Source organism: Sorghum bicolor, chromosome 2 (genome assembly GCF_000003195.3).
Source record: "Sorghum bicolor cultivar BTx623 chromosome 2, Sorghum_bicolor_NCBIv3, whole genome shotgun sequence".
Classification (NCBI taxonomy): domain Eukaryota; kingdom Viridiplantae; phylum Streptophyta; class Magnoliopsida; order Poales; family Poaceae; genus Sorghum; species Sorghum bicolor.
In genome coordinates, this window is record NC_012871.2 from 22,490,009 (window position 1) to 22,509,122 (window position 19,114).

The 19,114-nt window shown below is 49.5% G+C and overlaps 1 protein-coding gene across 3 annotated transcripts; it reads left to right on the forward strand.

Annotated features, from left to right (window-relative positions):
• On the forward strand, positions 1,940–14,223 carry LOC8063854 (triacylglycerol lipase 1). Of its 3 annotated transcripts, XM_002459835.2 has the most exons (9): positions 1,956–2,208; positions 3,482–3,592; positions 3,784–3,924; positions 4,202–4,312; positions 4,384–4,527; positions 4,608–4,648; positions 4,738–4,817; positions 13,231–13,326; positions 13,583–14,223. In XM_002459835.2, the coding sequence occupies exons 1-9, from the start codon at positions 2,017–2,019 to the stop codon at positions 13,906–13,908; spliced, it is 1,242 nt and encodes a 413-aa protein (XP_002459880.1). In that variant the 5' UTR covers positions 1,956–2,016; the 3' UTR covers positions 13,909–14,223. The 3 variants fall into 3 exon arrangements, with proteins under 3 accessions (XP_021308772.1, XP_021308773.1, XP_002459880.1); XM_021453097.1 differs by lacking the exons at positions 13,231–13,326; positions 13,583–14,223 and adding an exon at positions 8,436–13,224 and having other exon boundaries at positions 1,940–2,208; XM_021453098.1 differs by lacking the exon at positions 13,231–13,326 and having other exon boundaries at positions 1,954–2,208.

Sequence of the window (19,114 nt, forward strand, 5' to 3'; positions counted from 1 at the left end):
CATTCCTTCGCCATGGCTAAAAAAAAAAAAACAAAGAAGTTAAGTGCGATTGTCTTAAAAAAAAAGAAGTTAAATGCCTCCGTTCTAACATTGACTAAATATATTTTAAAAACTATTAATATTTATAGTACATAATTAATATTATCGAAAAAGATCTTTAAATCTATTTTTTAATAAATTTATTTAAAGAAATAAATATTATATGTATTTTTTATAAATCGAGTCAAACTTGTAGCGTAGAAACCCAAAACGAAAGTTAACTTAGGACGAGGGGAGTATGTGTTAATTAACACAACACTAGCTCAACTACAACATCAATCCAACTCACACAACCCCATGCGACTCGCGACTCGAAAGGTTGGCGTCGTTCCCCGTCTCCATCACCGCTATCCCCTTCCCTTACTCCTCTGGCGATCACTCAAGACTAGAGGGATCGAGTCTCTTCATACTAATTGTACAATTTGCATGTATTTTACGAGATGAATCTTTTAAGCTTAGTTAGTCCATGATTAGACATTAATTACTATAGTTACAGTACGCCAAAAAAAATTTCAGGGTGCCAACTAAGGCTTTTGACCAACCGATCTATTCATTATTTTTTTGATCTTGATAGCTCTTCTTTCATTTTATTTCTTAGCATCCATAGAGCCAATGTAAACATGTTTAACATATCTTATCATGCATGTTGGTTATATTGTTTGTGTATGCCACTTCAACCACTAAAATCATAACGAAATGGCAATAAGAGACGTGTTGGCTGTATAAATATCTTCAAAGATCAAATAAATGCACTATTAAAACGTATTTTATGAATAATTTAATGAAATTAAAATTTGATCTTTTAGATGTTAGTGTTGAAGGCAATTAAAAATATTTGACTGAGGAAAAAAGTAAAATAAATTATAATTTGAAACGCAGGAGTATCATGCAATATGTAGTGAAAGTCATGATTGTAGTGACTATGTACTCCCAGTGTCATATAATATGGTGCACCGTAGAGATTTCATAACTTATTAAGAAAACATAAAACACATATTTACCTTACTTTATTTTCTAATTAGGCGCTACCATCAACATCAATAATAATGATCGATTAATAAATGGTAAGTAACAATATAATACCTATCAAATTTATATAGCTTAATGCAAAGTTGTTTTATCTCTCTTAAATCTCTTGTATTTGTGTATAATTTTTTTATTTTTTTAATACTTAAATGCTCTATATTACATGACCGTGGCAGTAAGAAGAGGTTGTTTTTATCTTTTCTTTTTAAAATCACTTTTTATATTTTGGGTGTCTGAATTGTAAGATGATTTCAGGTAACACATTTGGAAAATTATTACTTTTGTAATTTTTTATTTGTCTTTATGCCATATATATTAAAATTTTATCCTTATCTAACAATAGAAATAATTATAAATTATTAATTGTCTTTGCTCCAAGACAAATTAGATTTTGTCAGGTTCGTAGATTTGTCTAACAAGTTTTTTATTTTTGGAATTGAAAATTGCATATTGTACATATATAAGTTGAAAAAAAATAAAACTACAATTTTATTATAAAATATGCAATAATCCTCGTCTAAAAAACAAAAACTCAATCACCTAAATTTTAGTAAATTCATTTTTAATATAAACTACTCCCTCCGTCCTACAAATAAACGTATTTCTTTGACTTACATGATTTATGTTTGACCGTCCGTCTTATTCAAATTTTTTTAATAAATATTATTTATTTTTTATGACTTATTTTATTGTTAGATATATGTGTACAATAATTTATTTATTTTATTATTTGTATAAAAAATTAAATAAAATGAATAGTTAAATATAAATTATACTGGTCAAAAAAATATATTTATTTATAGGATGAATAGAGTAGAAATCAATGAAGTCACTATTCAACCGGAGCCGCACCCAACGGAGGGCTATATGTCGCGTCTGGTCGGACATAAATCCGAACCCCCTCCCCCGCTCTTGTTCAGAGGGGAGGGAGTAAAGCAAACAGCGGTGGGCATGGTGGGCCCAGGAGGAGCGCTCGCCGCGGCCCCGCGCCTCCTCGTGCTCGTGCTCCTCTCCTTCCTCGCCGGTGGAGCCCGCGCATCCCCGGCCACAGACGCGCTGCGCCGCGTCTCCCCGCTCGCGGCCGCCGGCGGCCTCTGCCAGCAGCTGCTCCTGCCGCAGGGCTACCCGTGCACCGAGCACACCGTACGTTCGCCACCCCCGCTGCCTGTTCTTGATCTTCTTCTCTCTTGCAGCCGAAAATTGATTCTTTGTTACTTTGTGCTCTATTGTTCGGGACCGAATTGTTAGCATCGCAGCCAGGATCGGTTGATTGGGTATGATATGACTAGCTTACTAGATTGATTGCATTAAGGCAAGGCATTGAGTTGATTTTTGTCTCTATATCGTTGATCGCATCTGGAATGGTGTTTCAGTAGCCATCGCCCATCTGGAAATCGTGTTCTTGTATCTATCGATGGTTAATGAGCTGTATCTATCGCTGAATAATAAGCCCAACCAGACGCGGGGAGGGAAGACTGGAAGTGTCAATATTTGTTCCAGTTCCAATTGGAGTTGCCGTAAAACCACTGGACTCTGTGTCTCAGGTCCCTTTCCGAGAAGTGGAAAACAAAGCCAACATTTAATGGCCTGTCTCAATTGGATAAGAGACTTCCATTAGTAATTTCTCTACAGTCTACGGCTCTAGGTTAATCAGAGCAAAGTGGCTTCTATATTCCTTGCTTTCCACTCCAAGCAAAGGAGAAACTTTCTGACAGACACAGACTTTGCTTATACTTCTGTAATTTCAGTGTTGAGGCCTGGTCCCAAGGAACACAAGGCTTGTCACGGCACACAGACTTTGCTTATACTTCTGTAATTTGAGTGTTGAGGGCGGGTCCCAAGGAACACAAGGCTTGTCATGGCACCACTATGTGCATGTGAACTAAACGTTTATCAAATTCATCTCCTATGAGCTTGCAAAAATGCCTTCTTTTAGTTCTCCGTTGTGTCAAATACCTTTGATGGTTTTCTGTTGCTTATTGCTTTAACCTTTATCACAAGGAGTGTACCCCTGCCAAGTGCCAACTAAAGGGGTCATTACTAATAGTCATGTTAAACCATAAAGTGAACCCATTGGAATTGTTAAACATCTGTTGCTATCACGCCATGTTTTTTTTCCCTGATCTTGAACTGCAAACCATTTTTTTCTGGCCATTTGTTTTTCAAGGGGAAAAGGACTCAAGTGTTATCTTTTATCTCATATGTAACTGATCAGAAATAAAAAATTGTTATTGAAACTTATCTTATTTTTCTTTGACGAAATTGGTCTGGAACCTTAATATTTCCAAACATATTCCTTTTTCTGCCTAAGTTCATAAAGTAACAAGTTTGAGCAGTAACTGAAAATTATTCGGTTGCTAATTTTGTTGAGTCTGCTGCTCTTTTTCATAGGGATCTTAGCATACCTTTGTTGCAGGTTCAAACGGATGATGGCTTCCTTTTGTCTCTTCAGCATATTCCACATGGCAAAAATGGAATACCAGATAATGCTGGACCTCCAGTTTTTCTTCAGCATGGTCTTTTTCAGGTTTTTCCTTAGAACTATATGCATGTTTTTTATTTAGACCTTCTCATATCAAGATTCTGGTCACTTTGATATTTCTGGATGTTTTTTTTTGGATAATGGACTGCATAGCTTCATTTACATTAATAGATTACCTTTTTTCCCTGGCATCATTTCATTCTTCAATTGCGTTACTTTATTCAAATCCTGCACAGGGTGGAGATACATGGTTCATAAACTCCAATGAACAATCACTTGGATATATCCTTGCTGATAATGGTTTTGATGTTTGGATTGGAAATGTCCGTGGCACACGTTGGAGTAAAGGCCACTCTACTCTCTCTGTTCATGATAAGGTAAATGAATCCCATAGGAAGTTACACCATAAAAATCTCCGTACAAAAAACTATGAGATATCCACAATAAGTCTTCTGTCATTTCGAATTGCATTGCTTGCAAAAATGTGATTGGAAGATTGAAGCCATTAAAGAAAAACAGATCTGCTTGTTATAACTTTGATGAGATTGTATAGAGTGCCTGCCTATTGTGATTTAAGCAGCAAATGAAGTGTTTTCTAGCTGTGATCCTATGGTTTATTGTTCATTTAACTGAATCCTGTGGTAACTTTTGCAGCTTTTCTGGGAATGGAGTTGGCAAGACCTTGCTGAATACGATGTTTTGGCAATGTTAAGCTATGTATATACAATTACACAGTCCAAAATTTCATATGTGGGACATTCACAGGTAGCCTGTTGCTGGGTTTGATTGAGTCAAAACCTTGCCATTGTATTACTAATGAGTATATGGCTTTGTAGGGAACTATCATGGGTCTGGCTGCGTTTACAATGCCTGAAATAGTAAAAATGATAAGCTCTGCTGTGCTTCTTTGTCCCATTTCTTACCTTGATCACATCAGTGCTAGTTTTGTTCTTAGAGCAGTTGCCATGCATCTTGACCAGGTAATATAACATGCCAAAACAAATCCACCAAATAAATGTCAATAACTTCTGAATCAACGTATGGTGCCCTTTTGCCACAGATGCTTGTTGCTATGGGCATCCATCAGTTGAACTTCCGGAGGTATGACCATATGACACTTCTTTGCCTATCTTTCCTTCTTTTTTTTCCTTGGGTGTGATTATAATAGTTTTAAGTTACTCCTTGAGCAGTGATATGGGTGTCCAGATTTTAGATTCGCTGTGTGATGATGAACATTTGGACTGCAACGATCTGTTATCTTCAATAACAGGTATGCAATGCCACAGGAATATCTTTTTTGTTACTTTCTGTATTCTCCGTAAAAGAAAAATTAGATGTCCAAGCATGCTCTTCTGTTCTACCTAGTTGTGTTGGTGTTGACTGAGTGCATGTGTTTGCATGTGTATGTTGGGTGGAGTGGGGGATTGTTTGTGTTCTCATACCCTTTTTGCTTCTTAATACAAAGTGTTAGAGTATATGTGTATGAGGCCCATGAGGCCCATGTATCCATAATTATATGGCCACCCTGGTTTAGGGTGAGCCCATTAATGAAACCCTAATTCTAACATGGTATCAGCCTAGGTTTTCCTCCTCCTCCCCTTCCCAGCCGCCTCCAGGCCAGCAGCCGCCGCCGCCGGCCGGCCAGCTGCCTGGGCGCCGCCGCCGCCGCCATGGCAGGCCGGGACCCTCCTCCCTCTCCTCCTCCTCCCTATTTCCAGCAATTCCCGGCGCTGCCCTACCGACTTGGGCCCAAGCCGCCGCCGCCGCCGCCCGACCTCCCCTGCCGGCCGCGACCCGCCCTCCTCTCCTCCTGGCGGCCGTCGCGAGCGCGGAGCCGGCGGCTGCCGCGGAAGCCGCGGCGCGTGCGGCGGCAGAGGCGCGCGCGGGCGCAGACGTGCACGCAGACGTAGCACGTGCGGGCGCGGACGCAGCACGCGCGGCCGCAGACGCGCGCCCGGATGCTCCAGCGCTCGCGGACACGGCAGCGCTCGCGGCTGCAGCGCGTGCGGCGCGAGGGGAGCGCGCGCCTGCAGCAGACGACGACTCGAGCGCAGCAGCCTACGCCCGGGGAGCTGCTGCCGCCATTGCTGCAGGGCTTGGCATGCCCCTGGACATGGAGACTCTGCCCAGGACACTCCTCACAGCCGGGGGCGCCCTGTCCAGGGGGCTTCCTGCCGTGGGCACGACTCCCTTCCCTGCACCGCCTCCGCCGCCCGTGATGCATCGTCCGGACTCCACCCTCCTCGCCGCTCTCGCCACTGCTCGTGCTGCAGCTGCGGAGGGCCGGGCCCGCGTGCGTGAGGCCGCTCTCGCTTGGGAGCGCGAGCGTGACGCGGCCGACGCCTTGGCCCGCCAGATTGCCGACGCGGAGCAGTTCCTCGGCCTTCCGGCCTCGCCTGACGTCGGGACAACGTCCTCGGCATCGGCTCCGGTCGTCTGGCACGATCCGACCGACCCCCACGTGGTGCAGCTCCACTACCAGGCAGGGGGCGTCCAGAACATACGCCTCCTCGTCCCGGTCGTCCTCGAGCCCGAGTCGCCCTCCTACGCTCGCTGGAGGGACTTGGTCCTCACCCTCCGCCGCTACGCCCTCGACGACCACGTCCTCCTCGACGCCGCGGGGGCGGTCCCGACCCCCTCGTGGCTTCGCCTCGACAGCGTCGTCCTCTCCTGGATTCTGGGGACGATCTCCCTGGATCTCCACGACCTCGTCCGCAACACCCCGAGCGCTCGCGGGGCCTGGCTGGCGCTCGAGGGCCAGTTCCTGGGCAACGCCGAAGCCCGGGCTCTGCGGCTCGACGCGAGCTTCCGCACCTTCGTCCAGGGAGACCTCTCCGTCAGCGAGTACTGCCGCCAGATGAAGGGTATGGCGGACTCCCTCGGCGACCTCGGCTGGCCCGTGGAGGACCGCATCTTGGTCCTCAACGTTCTCCGCGGGCTCAGTGACCGGTACTCCTACCTCCGGACGTGGATCACCAGGCAGCGGCCCTTCCCCACCTTCCTGCAGGTCCGTGACGACCTTGTCATGGAGGAGCTTACTCAGGGCCTACAGCCTGGGTCCACCTCCGCTTCGGGGTCCTCGTCCTCCTCCTCGACTGCTCTCGCTGCCACTCCGCCCCGTCCCGCCACCCCACCACAGTCGTCTCTTCTTGGTCCCCTTCCCCCCGGGCCGAGCGGGGGTGGGGGGGGTCGGGGCGGCCGCCGTCGTCGTGGTGGGGGACGTGGAGCAGGTCGTGGGGGCAACACGACGATGCCGCCACCTCCACGGGGTGCACCCTGGCCATCCTACAACAACCCATGGTCAGGGCGCATCTCCATGTGGCCGTTCCAGGCTTCCGGTGGCGAGCCTCGCCCGCCGGCGGCCATGCTTGCGGGTGCTCCCCCGGGGTTCCCCTCAGTGACCCCGTGGGCGGCCCCGTTCCCCGCGCCCTCGTGGGCTACTCCACCGGACCAGGCGGCCTTGGCGCACTCCTTCAGCACCATGGCCCTGACACCCCCAGTCGGGCCGGAGTGGGTCGCCGACTCTGGGGCTACTTACCACACCACTCCTAACCTCCTAACCCCGGTATACTTTCTTCTGTTCGCCCTCCTTCTCCATCTCTCTCTTCGTCCATTATGGTCGCTAATGGGTCTTGTCTTCCTGTCACCTCTGTGGGTGCTGCTGGCCCCCATGGTTCCTTTCGTCTTCCTGATGTTCTTGTTGCTCCTTCTATGGTTCACAATCTTCTTTCTATTCGTCGTTTTACAGCTGACAATTCTTGTTCTGTCGAGTTTGACTCTTCTGGTCTTACTGTGAAGGATTTGGCTTCCCGGCGTCCTCTGCTCCGATGTGACAGCACGGGGCCCCTTTACACTCTTCGCTTTCCGGCATCTGCCTCGCCTCCTTCGCCAGTTTTGTCAGCTGCCTTCGCCACCACCACCTCCACTACTTGGCACCGGCGTCTCGGCCATCCTGGACGTGATGCTTTGATGCAGCTTAGTCGTAGTTCCGATATTCGATGTACTCGGGCTCACGATGAGCATTTGTGTCATGCGTGCCAACTGGGCCGACATGTTCGTCTTCCTTTTTCTAGTTCTTCTTCTCATGCGGCCCGCATTTTTGACCTTGTACATTGTGACTTATGGACCTCTCCTGTCATCAGTATTTCTGGATACAAGTACTATCTTGTGGTGGTGGATGAGTATTCTCATTATTCCTGGACTTTTCCTTTACGTGCAAAGTCTGATGCTTTCCCCGCGCTTGTCCACTTTTTCGCTTGGGTGTCCACTCAGTTCGGCCTCACTATCAAGGCTATCCAGTGTGACAATGGTCGGGAGTTCGACAACTCCGCCTCCCGTGCCTTCTTTCTCTCTCACGGTGTCCAGTTGCGCATGTCTTGCCCGTATACATCCTCTCAAAACGGCAAGGCTGAGCGCATGATTCGCACCACCAACGACACCGTGCGCACTCTCCTGCTCCAGGCCTCTCTTCCTGCTCGCTTCTGGGCCGAGAGCTTGCACACCTCCACTTACCTCCTTAACCGCCTTCCTTCCGCTGCTTGTCCAGCTCCCACACCTCACCACGCTCTCTTTGGTACCCCTCCTCGCTATGATCACCTTCGAGTCTTTGGGTGTGCGTGTTATCCCAACACCACCGCCACCGCTCCTCATAAGCTAGCACCCCGTTCGACTCTCTGTGTCTTCCTTGGGTACTCCCCGGATCACAAGGGGTACCGATGCTACGACCTTGCCTCTCGTCGAGTCCTCATATCTCGCCATGTGGTGTTCGACGAGTCGATCTTCCCCTTTTCCACCACTGCCACTCCTGCTTCCACCTCGGAGCATGACCTCTCCTCTGTGTTTCCTACTGACCCGGTGGTCCAGCCACCGTTTCCGGTGTTTCCTGCAGGTACTGCTACGTCGCCTGTCGCCCGTGACACCTCGGGGCCTCTACCCTGCCCGGGTCCCGAGGTGCCACCTTCCGGCCCGGCCCCTGCGCCTGACGCGGGTCCCGGGTCGGCACCTTCGCCACCGGTACGCTTCGCCCAGCCGGTGCGTGTCTACCAGCGACGTGCTCCCGACGTGGGCACCGGGCCGGCGTCTCCGACTCCGGCCCCACTGGCACGTTACGCCCAGCCGGTGCGCGTCTACCAGCGACGTGCCCGGCTGGCGCCGCTGCCTCCGGCGGCGCCGGTGGCCCCCTCTCCGCCGGGGTCACCTGCGCCACCGGCGACGTCTTCTCCGCCGGCGACACCGACCCCGCCGCCGCGGCATCCAGCTACTCGGGCCGCGACGCCGGTGTACCACCCACCGCTCCTTCACCGACACCCGCGTCATGTTCACCCGATGGTGACGCGACACGCGGCTGGGACCCTGCAGCCCCGGGCTCTTGCGGCGATGCCCGGGGACTCGCAGGTCTCACCGGTACCCTCTTCCGTCCGCGAGGCCTTGCTGGACCCTCACTGGCGCCGCGCGATGGAAGAGGAGTACGCGGCCCTCCTCGCCAACCAGACATGGGATCTGGTGCCACGACCGCCGGGCTCCAACATCGTCACCGGCAAGTGGATCTGGACCCACAAGCGCCGGGCTGACGGCACCCTTGAGCGGTACAAGGCTCGCTGGGTTCTCCGGGGCTTCACTCAGCGGCCCGGTGTCGACTACGACGAGACCTTCAGCCCGGTGGTGAAGCCGGCCACCGTCCGCACGGTGCTCTCACTGGCTCTCACGCGCGGGTGGCCCGTGCATCAGCTGGACGTCAAGAATGCCTTCCTGCATGGCGTTCTTACTGAGACAGTCTACTGCAGTCAGCCGGCGGGATTTGTTGACTCTGCTTGTCCTGACATGGTGTGTCGGCTCAACAAGTCTCTCTACGGCCTCAAGCAGGCCCCCCGGGCGTGGAACCATCGGTTTGCTGCTTTTCTACAGACTCTGGGGTTTGTGGAGGCCAAGTCAGATACCTCTCTGTTCATCTATCACTATGGGACTGAGACTGCTTATCTGCTGCTCTATGTTGATGACATTGTCCTCACAGCCTCCACTGAGTCACTCCTTCGGCGGATCATCGCCTCTCTTCAGCAGGAGTTTGCCATGAAGGATCTGGGTGCTCTACATCACTTCCTCGGGGTCACTGTTCAGCCTCACCCTGCTGGATTACTCCTTCACCAGCGGCAGTACACTCTTGATATCCTGGAGAGAGCTGGGATGACTGACTGCAAGCCCTGCTCCACTCCAGTTGACACACAGGGCAAGATCTCAGAGGCTGAGGGTATACCAGTGACAGATCCTACTGCATATCGGAGTCTTGCCGGGGCACTTCAGTACCTCACCTTCACCCGGCCGGATATCACCTATGCAGTTCAGCAGATCTGCCTTCATATGCATGATCCCAGGGAGCCACACCTCACCGCTCTCAAGCGGATCCTACGGTACCTCCGCGGCACAGTCGACTTCGGTCTTCTCCTTCACCGACGGTCGCCCTCCACCGAGCTCGTCGTCTACACCGACGCCGACTGGGCCGGGTACCCGGACACCCGCCGCTCCACCTCTGGCTACGCCGTCTTCTTAGGCGGCAACCTGGTGTCTTGGTCGTCCAAGCGCCAGCCGGTCGTCTCCCGCTCCAGTGCCGAGGCGGAGTACCGTGCTGTCGCCAACGGCGTGGCCGAGGCTTCCTGGCTCCGTCAGCTCCTCGCCGAGCTCCACAGCCCTCTCTCCCGGAGCGCACTGGTCTACTGCGACAACGTCAGTGCGGTGTACCTCTCCACCAACCCTGTGCAGCACCAGAGGACCAAGCACGTGGAGATTGATCTACACTTCGTCCGGGACCGGGTCGCTGTCGGCGATGTTCGGGTCCTCCACGTCCCGACCACCTCCCAGTTCGCCGACATCTTCACCAAGGGTCTCCCGTCCTCGACCTTCACCGAGTTCCGCACCAGCCTCAACATCACCAGTGGCTAGTTGTGTCTGTGGGGGGCTCGTGTGTTGTACTTCTTTTCTTTCGTGTCCAGTCTGTAAACTCCGCTGCGACGGTAGTTCAGACTGCGGGGGGATGTTAGAGTATATGTGTATGAGGCCCATGAGGCTAGGCCCATGAGGCCCATGTATCCATAATTATATGGCCACCCTGGTTTAGGGTGAGCCCATTAATGAAACCCTAATTCTAACACAAAGATACATAGCTCTCCTATGTCTTTGAGGAAAAAAAAGATGAGATGTCCATGGTTCAAATCTGAGTGTCAGAGTGAACTCTGAATTTTGTATTGATCGAGGGGCCTGCTGTCTATGTTTAAATAACTATCCACACTACAATGTTAACCAATAAATCAAGAAACTAGAACATCATATGCTATGACGTACAGTAAAAGGAACAAAAAAGGTATTAGCATAACCTGTCTGTGAATTCTATCATTCTATGAAAGACACCATTATGATGTTTTGCAGCATCACATAAATTCCAATAATTTTTATGGCATTCAAAGCTATACTTGTTACCATTCCTGTTTCCATAGTAATGTATTGATAAACCTCCGCGTTTAGTGGAAACATGGGGCTGTTTAGGACTCCATATTTTTTAGCCAAATAAGTTTAGCAAACTCTACTCTAGAAAAAAAAAGGTGGAGTTGTGAGAGCACCTAAAGGGGTGCTCCACAAACTCCAGGTTTTTTGTGGAGCTGCTCCACGATGGAGTTTGTGGAGCAGTCCCAACACTCCCTAAGTTTCTAGAGGCATGCTGAAGGGGTGATGTAAACAAGGAAGTGCTTGATAACCTCTGTAATAGAGGTATTGTTATATGCTGTACTGCAATGAATGAGGAGTGAACCCTGAATTCTGCCAATTTGCTCTGCTTTATGATCCATGCTTAAATGGTACACTACTTTATACTCCTATTTCAAAAGATGGGCTGCATGTGTAAGGTGTTTCCCAACCTATTCATTTGCAGCTGCACTGGTATGTAGGTACATGCATGAATGCATGATGCATGCATGATTCTGAACTTGACCAGTCTGTGTGTTTTGTTGACGGCAAATGCACAAAACCACAAACCAATGTTTTCAAGGCGGTAAGGCGAGGCGTGGCGAGTGACTACCGCCTTACGCTTAGGCGACTAAAGCGTGAGGCGAGGCGACGCCTTATGAATTTAATAAAAACTTAAACAGCAGCTTAGAGCAGTAGTTGATGAAGAAAAAAAGAAAAAGAAAGGAGGAGTAAGAAGTGGACTGGCCTAGCCCACCAGGCGGCCCATGTGCGCCTCCCCCTCATAGCGTGGCTTAGAAATTCCTCTATCAAATCCCCTCCAGCGCTGCTCCTCTCTAGTTCTCCACCGCTCGTCCTCCACAGCTCATCTCTCCACGGCTCCGTGGCTTCTCCCCTCTCTCTCCAGTGCCCTGCTCTGCTCCCCTCCCTCTCTCTCTCCCTATGCACTGCGGGCTGCTCTGCTCCCCTCCCTCACTGCTCCTCTTCCAGATCTACAGCCGCCGCCATCCCCTTTCAGATCGAGCAGACTACGGTGAGTAGATGGCGGAATCGAGCAGACGGCGACGAGGAGATGGCGGAATCGAGGGGGGCGTTAGCACGCGCATAAGGCGGCAAGGCGCCGCCTTACCCCTAAGGCGAGCCGGGAGTGCCCCGACGCTTAAGCGTCAATTAGGCGACGACACTGCCACAAACATCCTTTCACCTTAGCTTCACCTTTTGATAAATTCTACGTGTGTAGTTGCATAAAAGTTGGGTCCAGAACTCCAGATCATCCAGGCAGTTCAAAGGCAGACTTTTAGCCTATGGCCTTTCAACTTAGTTAAACTGCATCTTCCTGTTTTCCTCCCTGTTTTCTCCCTAAAATGTTATCTTAATGTCCTCTCAAACTTTCACCTCTAGTTAGTAGTTACTTGTCATGGAGCCATGCAACTTTACATACTGCATAACAAGCAAATAATCTACTTCATAGACACATGAGATGGGATACATCATACAATTTAAAGCTTGTACAACTGTGTGGTCTGTGTGGTGAAGTTGAAGTACTTCAGCATAGTGTCAGCTTGTCAGGCACACTTCTTGTTGTATTTTTGACTTTGCACACAAAGAACAACCAAGCGTACTTCAGGAAGGCTGGTGGTAGAGAAGGAGCAATATATTTCGTTTCTTAGGAAGGGGGGCTGTGCTTTAAGCAGCTGGCAGCATTTTTTGCTGAACAGCTACTACGCATGTGGACCTTGCAGGTATATGGCATTTCAGGGCAAGTAGCTAGTTTACAGAGCAAAACATAGAGTTAATTTCCTAGTAAGCTTGCTCATCAGTATGATAGAACAAATGACTAATTTTGGATAGTTCGCTTAATTTGCACCATAACTTGGCCGCATACTTTCATGATTTCATATGAAAACTTGTCTTTATTTTGGTCCAAATATCAAATAGATATTTCTACAAACAATAAGCTCCTGGCCATATTAGAAATCTGCAAATGTTGTTCGAGTTGTATGGCACAATAGATGAAAATTTACTTTTCTTTTTCAGCATTTCTTATATGGTGTCACATGGATTAACTTATCAATGTTTCTCTATTGAAAAGCTACTATAATATTATTGCCCATGCAAAAGCCCAAATTGATCACATCAGATAGATAAATGATGAATTAATAGATTATAACATTTTCATGTCCTGGCTTATGTGTTGTGGTTAGTATATAGTATAATTTACACCTTACTTCCAGGTCAAAACTGTTGTTTCAATTCATCTCGGATTGACTATTATTTGGAGTATGAACCCCATCCGTCATCAACAAAAAATTTGCGGCATCTTTTCCAGAGTATGTTTTGTCTCCTCTAATTCTTAATCTTGTTTACACATATGATCCTGGAATATCATTTCAAATTTTCCAGTCAAGGTCACAACACAATGTCCACATGTACTTCCAGTCCCAGGTTTTCAAGCCTTTTGAATGCACTGTGCATTACCAACTCAATATCTTGCTTTTTGTGGACAACCGTTTCTCCTCAAGCTTATTTGCCACATGGCTTATGTAGACATTCTATCCGAAATGATTTTGTTGCTCCGTCATTCAGTGATCAGGAAAGGCAGTTTCGCAAAGTATGACTATGGATGGTGGGGAAACATAAGGCACTACGGCCAGCGGCATCCTCCCTCATTCGATCTAAGCAGCATACCGGAATCACTGCCAATATGGATGGGGTATGGAGGCCTTGATGCACTGGCTGACGTAACAGATGTTGAGCGCACCATCAAAGAGTTGAGATCCACGCCAGAGCTGCTGTACATTGGTGACTATGGCCACATTGATTTCATCATGAGCGTGAAGGCGAAGGACGATGTTTATGTTGACTTAATGAGGTTTCTCAGGGCCCAGCAGGGAATGCACAGTAGTTATTAGGACGCATCGTATGCCTTTAATTAAATGTTTATACTATGATGACAGTACGACTATGTAAATACGTACATAGCATAGCTTGTACCGGCCGGCGACAAGCCCAAACAGTCAATTGCATTGCATGTGTGTGGTGTCTGGTGTGTGGATTGTTCTCCATTTGATGTACTGCTTTCTGAGTACAGTACATGTACATATATGTATGACGAAAATGTGGCACAAGCAATTTGGCCACATATATGTAATACCAAATTTTACCACGCAGGACCTTTTAGCACCGGTTGGTAATAACACCGGTGGGTATTACCGGTTTTTTTTTCATTTCTTCGGTTCTGTTTATTGTTTTTATTTAATAATAATAGGTTTTTCAATACATATTTTATAATGATACAATAATATATATATATTACACTCATATTAAGCATATATAAATGAAAATTATAGGCTTAGTTTTATAATTAAGTTTTGCCTATAATAAAATGAATATGACACATCAAAAATTAAATAGATATGTAAAAAGCTTTATATATAGTTTTATAAGTACAAAATTCGTAACACATATATACATAGAGTTTTTTATCCCAATGTCTAAAACTGATACAAATGATCATCGTTGTTTGGAATAAGAGTTTCGTTGCCATTGAAGTGAAACTCGCCGTTTGGATTGATCACTTGCTCGCGGAGAAATCCTGCTATCGTATCTTGGATAGCTTTGATTCGGTCTTTTTGCATGACCTTTTCCCTCAACCATTCCGTCTTTAATATGAAATAAATAAAAAAAGTATTACTTATCTAAGTTATTCAATATAATTCAGGAGATAATGAAAAGAGACATGTAACGTACTCTGAGCGTCTCTGTGGGTGTTTGATTGACTTGTGTCATCATGAATTTGTGTTGGTATTTCTTAGCGATGCAGCCAATTATCTGCAAGCGCACGGAAGTACCGTTGTAGCACTTCACCCGGTGGTATTCAGGGTATCGAGATTTCACACGGAACGAAGGTGTTTTGAGACTTAAACTAAGTGTACCCTAGAGTAAAGTGAGAGGGATGACTTAGGTAGTGAGGTTCTCCTAATGGTAGAAGTTTTGTGCAAGGCAACGTGCTTTTCTAATCTTACTTCGGGCACCGGAGCGTACCTGGTCTGCCAGGTAATACTGGCGTGTAGCTCTACGCCGTATCCGGACGTGGGGGAAACTAAGGACAAACAGGGCTGTCACCACCTGCTGCCGACCCCTCAACCGTGGGATACGAGGCAAACGAGGGTAACCTCTAACCTAGACACCACGTCTACGTTATTAGCTACTACTCTAGCGTTGCGCAGGTCCTCCCGCCAGCCAGCAAGAGTCCCTCTACTAGAGTATCTACCGAGAGATAGACAACGAACCCGCAAGATTATAAGAACATGATAACGATTACTCAATAACTTCTTAGAACAAAAGAAGAATACAACCTTTTCTTACCCCAATATGGTATTCCAGGTTGTAGAGGTACAGCTCGGGAAGCGGGCAGCACTTCGGCCCTTCCGCCCAGTGGAACTAGGGGAACGGACCGGGTGCTTGCTACTTCTCTTACTCTACACTCTAACTCACTCTCCTATTCTATTCCTAACTAGAGGCTAAGGATATGAGTGGAAGCTCCGCCTCTCTACTACTACTCTTGTATCTCTCTTTATTCTTGTGGACTTGAAGCTTGAATGGATTGAATGATGATGAATGAGAGGCCCTCTCCCCCTCCTTATAGGTGTGGAAGGTCGGTTTGGGAGGGGGTATACTGCAAAATGCAGCCGGGACCGCGCTAGGGCTTCGCATGCACCGCCTTTGCAAAAGGCGGTGGGGAGCTGGGCCAGGCCGGGGTCGGCCGACCCTAGGGGGCGGCCGCCCCCTGGCTGGCTCTGTTGGCCCAGGCCCAAAGCCCAGACGATGCTCCTCAGCCTTCTGAGTTTGAATCCAATTGCATTTCGATGCACTTCTGTATTTGAATTAAATGTGCCTTCAATTCTTTGATTTTGGCGGCTCAAACCCTAGTGTCCTGCATACACATGTGTTCACCAAAACTGTGGAATTTGGTCAGCATAGAAAGCCCTATTTCTAATGTTTGGTGATATTTTATAGAGTTTGTATGCATGTTGGCGGTATGAAAAGTGTATTTTAAGAAACGCCAACAAACTCCCCCACACTTAGTCCTTTGCTCGTCCTCGAGTAAAGCTTATGTTTTTGGGCTGAGATGGTTCCACTTCTCCTGATAATGAACCTGCATACAAACTATTCCAAGCCTCACCTGAACTTATGAGCATTCAGAGTGTCTACCAAAACATCTTGAGTAATTGAAAAATGGAACAGTTAGGATTCAAATCTTCTTACTCAACTTTGCTCAAAACTTGGTGTCGGCGTCTAGACTCGTGGTCTAGACACAAACGGGTGAAAATATACATGACTACCTAAGCCTGGATGGTGATGCAAGTTCGGGCCGAGAATGCCCTACGTCCAGTGAGATCGACGGTCTGTATTGCCTTGCACCCAAAGGTGCTTGTAGTAGGGGTGTACAAGCAGGTTGCAAGAGAGGGTTAAGTCCCAAGTCTCGGCTTTGTGGTCGACAGAGCGCTGATGGCTACTCTGGGAGTGAGTGTGGTGGTCGTGTGTGTGTGAATTTTGGTGAACCTGCCCTTAGTTGTGAGCCCTGGCTCCCCTTTTATAGCCTCAAGGGGAGACAGGGATTTACATGAGTAGATTTCCTTCTGCCGAGTGGAAGAGCAACAGTCCCGACCCTGTAGGAGCTTGTCCATCCCGTTCTTGAAGCATGGCTGACAGCATGGCTGCTCCTGTGGAGGGTTATCGAGCCCTGTGGGAGTCGTGGGGGTCGGATCGATGACGCTGCTGCTTGTCCTGTTAACAGTGGGAGAAGACAACAAATAGTGATGCTGATTAACCTTCCCCGTTCCTCTTTTACTGTGAGGCAGTACGCCACAGTGAAAGAGGTAAGGTTGCATAGTGAAAGAGGTAAGGCCACAGTGGCCAGGGTGGTTGGAATAGTTGCCACCATGCCCTGCTGTGATATGGGAGTCACTGCGCCTGTCATGTCGATGGTACGGGCGCCGTGCGTCGGAAGCTTTGCCTCGATCTGGTGGGGCGTCGTTTGGCGCCCGAGCCCTGGGGGGGGGGGTTGGGCAAGACGGAACTTACGCCCGAGGCCCGTGGGGCTCGGGCGAGGCGATGTCTGCGTCCGAGCCTCTGGGGGGTCGGTCGAGACAGAACTTACGCCCGAGGCCCGTGGGGGTCGGGCGAGAGGGTGTTTGCGTCCGAGCCATGGGGGGTCGGGCGTGCCAGGTTTTGGGCTCGAGATTGTAGGAGTAGATGTTCTGGGGGCCGTGCCCTGTCGATTGTGGATGACTTGCTCTGTCTTTTGCATTTTTTATCGCTCTGATCTGGGTATCCCTTTTTATGGTACCCAACAGTAGCCCCCGAGCCTTTGAAGGGGTGAGATCACCTCTTCAAAAGGTTTTAAAGGGACCATTGTTGATCGGGGACTTTTAAATTTTCCTCCGGAGGGTGCACGCGAGCGCACCCGCCGGGTGTAGCCCCTGAGCCTTTTGGAGGAATGGTGTTATTCCTTCAAAGGCTTTTTACCCCTGAGTGATACGGTCGGGAGTTTTTGAGGGATAGGTTGCGTGCTCTCTACACGTAGAGCCTGTTCCTCTGGTGCAAGGAAGCCCCCGAGCCCTTTCCCCATAAGGGTCGATCAGGTTCTTTCTCGTCTTTAGTAATTACGTCCCTCATTCATCCTTTCGTTCGGAGGAGGGGTGGGTCACGCCGCACTACCCTCGATGGGTGAGTATCGTCGTTTCCCGGGAGCTGCAAGCGGGTAGATCCAAGTGGATGTCCGAGTCCCATTAGATAGGGGTCGGCTAGTGGCCTTATGGGCACATCTCAAAAATACCCGAGGGCAGTCACGGTGGATGTCGGAACCGTTCGTTAGGTTCCGAGGGCTCGGTGCCTCCCTCGATGGGATCCCACTCACGTGACACCCGCGTGGGTCTCGGATATGACTGGTAAAGACGCGCCGGGCCCTTATGGGGCTCGGACCCTAGCTCGGGCATCCTGAGGCGACTGTTCGAACCTGTTTTGTAGGTCAGTCTCGCGACCTCTGGAACGTAGGTGGCCATGGCCTGGGGATTTTTAGCCTCGTAGACGCTTTTTTAGATTTGTCTGTAGTATCGGGGTCGGGCGAGACGGAACCTGCGCCCGACGGGAAACATCTTGCGGTTTTGGCTCGGGGTTAGTATGGGGTCGGGCGAGAGGGAGTCTGCGCCCGACCCGGGCCGCCCTGTGACCTAGGTCAGCGGGGGGTCGAGCGCCGCTTGCTTTGGAAGGAACCGTCTGATATAACTTTTCAGGGCGCTCCTTGTGAGGCACGACGCGTGGGGACTCGAAACGGCCGTGACGTCATGTCCTGACCGGATGGGACATTTCGCCTGCGAAATTAATGCGCGCGTGCGGCGGGCGTGAGAATCGGAGGGAGTTGGCGCTTCGAATTTTTCACCTGGTGGGGAGTGGGCGACGGTTGCCCTTTCCGCCCTCTTGGTCTTCTGCTGGCGACGCGGCCGTGGCGTACTTCCTCTATAAAAGCCGCCGCGGGGGACTCGGTTTCTTTCCTCCCGCTCCTACGAAAAGAAGCTCTCACCTCCTGCCCTTTCTCCTACCCTCATCTTCTCCACTTCGACCGCGCAAACGTCCCTGCTTTATCCAACGCCATTGCCGGCGTTGAGGCATGGCCGCCCTGCAACGTGACCAAGTCTGCGTTGGATGCGCGTGTGAAGGCCGGGATTCTTCGTCCTCTCAGAGACGTCGAGCTGCCAGAGTGGATCGTCCCTTCGGCGAACGACAGGGAGCCAAACCCGCCCCCGGGCTATGTGGTTTGCTTCCTGTCGCTCTTAGACCGGGGGTTCGGAACTCCGGCCGGTCGACTGATCCGGGCGATCCTTCACCATTACGAGGTGGAGCTACATAACCTCAATCCCAACTCGGTGATGCAGGCCGCCGTCTTCGCAACGGTCTGCGAGGGGTTCCTAGGGGTTCCTCCCCATTGGAACCTCTGGCTCCACCTTTTCAAGGCGGAGATGTCTGCCCGTTACGTGGGAGGGGAGAAGTTCCCCCTGCGAGTCGGTGGTTGCACGCTGCAGCTCCGCCAGCAGCGGTCTTCCCAGTATATCTGGA